General features: G+C 48.8%; 1 protein-coding gene across 1 annotated transcript; it reads right to left on the reverse strand.

Annotated features, from left to right (window-relative positions):
* Positions 1-1,863: 1,863 nt before the first annotated feature.
* Positions 1,864-5,099, reverse strand: LOC112284658 (uncharacterized). The gene is made up of 2 exons (XM_024524665.3): positions 3,137-5,099; positions 1,864-2,934 (listed from the first exon to the last, which is right to left on the reverse strand). The coding sequence occupies exons 1-2, from the start codon at positions 4,616-4,618 to the stop codon at positions 2,269-2,271; spliced, it is 2,148 nt and encodes a 715-aa protein (XP_024380433.1). The 5' UTR covers positions 4,619-5,099; the 3' UTR covers positions 1,864-2,268.
* Between the last annotated feature and the right edge of the window lie 386 nt (positions 5,100-5,485).

A 5,485-nucleotide genomic window follows, 5' to 3' on the forward strand; every position in this document is an offset into this window, starting at 1 on the left:
ATGTAAGGTTGTGTCGGTGCGATTATCAGCATGTCAGTCCGCAGTTTTGCCTGACCTGTCATCTTCTTTCACTAAGCAGATTAAAAACTAGCAGATTGAGTTCTGCAATTGGTTTTAGTGGCTCGATTGCGTCGTTTGGATTGCCCACATGCGAAATCAGTACCGCGTTCCAAGCTTTGAAAGGAATCTGAGCCGAACCAGGGAAAAAAATTTGGCTTCTCATAGTTGACGGTTAGTCAGCTGCTTCGTTGATGCAAGATCCCTAACTTGTTTACCTTTCACGGCGAAATTATAAGTTCGAATTCGAACATTAACTCACAGATCCAATTTCAAAGCAACAACTCAGCTATCGACCTCGGCTAATTTTGAAACCTACCAGATTGGTTCTTCCTTTTCATCAATCAAGTCTAGTTGCCATCGTCTATGTGAGTTCGATTTTAGCTAGGATTTTGACTAGTGTTTATCCTCTTGTCAAGGTCCGAGAGTGCGCTAAAGAAAGCTTTGTACGTAGGAATACATGATATTCTACTGCCCACGACGTGACATATGACAAGTACATGCCAACTTGTGGAAAAAAACACTGAACCTGAAAAAGTTTACACATACATAGCAAAAAAATAAAAAATAAAAAAAACTGTATCTCTGCTTCAACCAAAGCTTCTCAATAGTGCAAGCCATAGACGTAAACTTTCGATAGTGGGTGCATTAATGAATAACACCATGGTGATCTGGTCGATGGAAACGAAAGAGACAAAATAGGATTCTAAACCGACCTCGAGCGCCAGAAGGAGCGGAAAGACCATCCACCAGGCAAGGGAAAAGGCAAGATCCACGACAGAAGCCACCGCCCCGATACCAACTCGGTGTCACCAGGTGGAAACCAGAACAAAATAGCAAGACGAGATGCGAGGATCGCGAGTAAGTTAGAGCAGAGATTGATGACACAGTGCAAGCTAAGTACCCAGGAACTGCAAACAAAGGTTACACATCTCATTGGCAGGGTCTCCTAGATCCCCGCTCTGGCTTCACCGTAGAAAAGCTTCCAATCCAGCGGTGCCGATGCAAGTAACGCTGAAACGGTACAATTTACATTATGGTATTTTCATGTGCCGCGTCGGCGTTGGGCAATGATGACGGTGGGTGGAGTAACGTGAGTCTGGATAGGGTGCTGCCTGAGTGCCTGTTGGCTGCGGGGTTACGAGGTTTATTAATGGGTTGGGCTCCCGAGGGGAGAAGTTTGATGGAAACGGAAAGACCAAAGCGAATTACGGAACTGCTGATTCGGGGGTGAGAGTGTGGAAAATGTGAGAATGGTGGGGCTGTGGTGCTTTGGGTGCAGAGCATATGATTTGGGTGTCTCGATTCGTCAGCTGTCTCGGGACTCGATTTAGATGAGCCCACTTGGGAGAAGTGGTGCACTGGTCGGACGCCTGATAGGGTCAAAGGGCGGACTTCCACCCTCGGATACCATGTCGAGAGTGTCGAAGCGATTCTAGGATAGTATTGGATCTTAATTCCTCCTGCAGTGAGAATGAAATTCTAGTTACTGCAATCTGAATCAAGCATATTTTGAGCTTCAGGGTTCTGGAACATCGGCCCATAGGTTTCCATCCTCCGATACTTGCTTTGACGAAGTTTATCACTCCGTTGAGTGAAGAGTGTCATTCCCATTCTCTTGTGACAAATGTCGATAAGCACTGAGATAACTGCAGTGTGGTATTGATAACTTCGAAGGCTAGCAATTGATTGTAATACTTCGTCACCGCAAAAAATCTAGTACTTATGTAACACTCCAATCTAGCACTTATGTAACATTCCAATCTAGTACTTTGGACGACGAGCCAATTAAGCCATATAGTAGAATTAGAAAAACGATATATATATATATATATATATATATTTATTAAAGGGCCACTGTACACCATCTCCAGGTGCACAATCAAGCCGCTCAAATATACATGTAACGATGGCCTACATCTCATATATTGCTTGAATAACATGGTTCGAGAGGCAGAAGTTGACTCGGGTTGCCACCAGTCACTTAATTTGAGTGGTGCAACAAAATTGCTCTAAATCATAGTCTGCGTAGAGGAACAAGACACTAACAGTCTTCGCATGCACAGTTTCATTGGCTAACTATCAACATCTTAAACATCTTGGCTCTCTAGGCTAAAAAATAATTGAAAAGGGAAAAAGCTCCGGAAGAATATATTCACAATAAGGACTTCTACGTTCGATCTAAGGGAACACCCTGTTTTAGATGCTGGGTCAGATATCGAAACCCCACACATACAATCCACCACCAGTCTCGTCTTCCAACCTCACTACTTCGGACGTCACACCCGTAGCACAGTGATCACCCTGGTGACTCCATTTGATCCCTACTCGACATGTGAAAGCTGCGATACCATCTGGTAATTGAGAACCATCGCAAATGAGCAATACATCCCCTGCAAGTCGGTGAGACGCCGGGGAGTCTTCACCATCAGATGTGCCGCCCACTGTGGATGCCAGCCACGAGCACTTCGGTTGCCCAACCAGCCTCTTGTAGGCAGTGTTCACCCACCTCACACGAAAACTTAGATCCGTGATGACTGATGGCATGTCACCCTTGTCCAGGCTCTCCCGAACAGATTCAACGCCTTCCGTAAAGGCAGCGGCATGTGGATCCAAGTAGTCCACGCTTTCGACGGTAATGGTCGACCCTACGGCCCTCACAGGCTGTGGCGCAATCACCGTCGCTTGTGGAGCAATCGCCTTAGCTTGTCCATCAAAAAGATTGGACGGCTTGTGAGCAACTCCTTCGTGCATGATGAATTTCTTTAAGAAGCCCCATAGTACCGCCTTGCACTTGGGTGCAGGAAATGGTGGCTGGAACGACAAATACGCAAGCTGTGTGCGAATTCCTAATGGATCGATGTATGGTCCTATTGCCTGAATCAACAAAAGAGAGACTTAGAGCATGCCCAGTAAAAGACCGAGAACAGGAAAGACCATTCACTGGAATTGAAAAGCTATCACTAGTAATTGAAGCCACCTTAACCGTCCACCAGAAGCTCAGAATTAGGTCGAGCATGTATGTAAATGCACACACACACACATACACCAATGTAGATAGAAAGCCGGACATACACACCTGCATTCGGCTGCTCATCCTTTCATTGGACAATCGTTTGAACGCCGAATTGACCCAAAGCACTCTCCTATCTAATTCATCAGTTAACATCACCGCCTCGGACGATCCACCATGCCTCTGCTCCAAGTAGTAAGCGTCCACCACTTGCACTCCTGAGTCTCCTTGAGATGCTTCTTGTGTCCGGTCCTTTAAGGGCCGGAAGCTCTCAGGAGCTCCTGCACTCCCGCCAAGGGTTGTGCTTTCGTCTGACCACCGGCCTTTGCTTGACATGGTCAGGCTCGTGTTCAAATCGCCGCTGCTTTGAGTGGCTTCTCTCCCGGATGACCATCGAATGTCAGAGCGAGCAAGAGAGGAGGTCGCGTTCGAGGACGAAGAGCGAGTGTTCAAAAAACAGGGAGTGGTGGGAAGTAGAGACAAGGTAACAATATTCTCTTTTCTACTATCAGCTGCATTCTCAGCTGAACAGACCTCGCTATCTGCACAGTGGCTGGAAGAAAGGCTAGGACATCCAAAAAAGGATTCTCGGCGGAAAGCCGTGTTAGAACGATCCGCAGAGAACAGAGAATGGGTATTAGCCGCCGTCGTCCGCTCAAACAAGCGAGAGCATACCTGGTCACTATCAGCACCAAAGCTGGTGGAAGCTGATGGACCACCGAAAAAATTGGACTCTCTTCTCAAAACCGTGTTTGAATGCTCCCCAGAAAGCAGAGACGGCGGGGTAGTAGCTGCCGCCCGCTCCATGAATCCCAAATCCTTCTCGGGCCCATCAGCGTTCGAAGCACCAATCTTGAGACCCAAATCGTCTCGACCGCATCGCAAAGGAGTGTTGAAAGAGCCTGAAACTCCTTGCTCGTTGCAAACCTCTTGAGGTGGAGATTTTGCTGACAAAGACAGCGAAACGGAGACTCCACTTTGAGTGTTTTCAAAACTTTCCTGAAACCGCTGAAATCCGTCATGGCCAAGCGTCCGAGCTACGGCCCCAGGGAAAATAGGGGTGAGATTGTAGCCCGGAGGTTGAAAGTCCAAGTTGCATCCTTCCACGACACCACTCTTCCCTGTCATTGATCCCGCCATACTCTTCCCTCCTCGCGTCTTCTTCCCAGCACCAGACGATTTCCCATCTGGCGGTCGCTTGCGCGAACGCTTCCTATACTCCGTGCCAGTGGAGGATTTCGTGGTGCTATTATCCGCCGACACCGACGATATCGAATGCGTGTCAGCCTGATCGGCGGCACCCTCACCCTTGGCCACGGGCTTCGGCGCGATGGGTCGATACCTAGACATTATGTGCTCCGTCTTGGTGGATGCGGCTAGCACCGGGTGCATTACCAGCATACACCCTCCTCCTTGATCCGCCGAAACTATGTTAGAATACAGCCCACTCTGCGACACGTCTTTCATCATGCGATGCTCTGCAAAACTAGGGATCACTCGCAAACTAGTCGGCTGCACACTGAAGCTCCTCCTCACCACAGAGCACATAATCTCTCACACACAATTGCACCTCTCAACACAATCTCCACTTCCTGGAACTCAAACTCCTCCTCAGTACACCAAACCCAAACTAAACTCCCCCTCAAACCTTACTTGCAAGCTACTACTACAACTACTACTTCTACAACTACAACTACGACAACAACAAAAACACAGTGCTAGCACATCATGAGTGATATTGGCCACGACGACGCAGAAGCAAGAGCATCAGAAAGGGAACCCGTCATCTGTAGGGAAACCTAGACAAATTCCGGCAAGACTGTGGGTATGAAATTAGATGGCATCGGGAAGCCACTTGAGGGGATGTGGGTGTAGGAAGGAAGGAAAGGGTGTAGGGGTGGGGGTGGGGTGGGGAGATGAGCACGCTATAGCTGCATGGAAAGTAGCCAGCTCGCACATGGGCAGGGAAGTGGTAGAGGTGGAAGAGGAAGAATCAAATGGGGAGGGGGATATGGGGGTGGGGTGGGAGAAGAAAGAGTGCCATGGAACACACACTCTCCCAATCTTACCCTTCCTTACTTCCCTGCGTGGCGGGACCCGCCCTCGTGGCACCCTCGATTGGCTGATCTGGACACCAGGGGGAGGGTACCAGAGAGTGAAAAGAGATGAGTTGGCAGGGGACGGGGTCGGTCTTGGAGGATAGCTACCCTGCTCTGGTAGGACCGCTGCTTTTCCACTCTGCACTGTGCTCCTCCTCCCTCCTCCGCAACTGGATATAATGGTGGTGGCTTCCCCCTCCCTTTCCGGTAAAGGACCTATACTCTCTCTCTCTCTCTCTCTCTCTCTCTCTCTGACTCTATTTGGGGCTTGCAAATCTATTGCTCGTTTCTCAGGATTTGGCCCCCCTTGCCCATC

This window comes from Physcomitrium patens, chromosome 7 (assembly GCF_059467195.1).
Source record: "Physcomitrium patens ecotype Gransden chromosome 7, ASM5946719v1, whole genome shotgun sequence".
NCBI lineage: Eukaryota > Viridiplantae > Streptophyta > Bryopsida > Funariales > Funariaceae > Physcomitrium > Physcomitrium patens.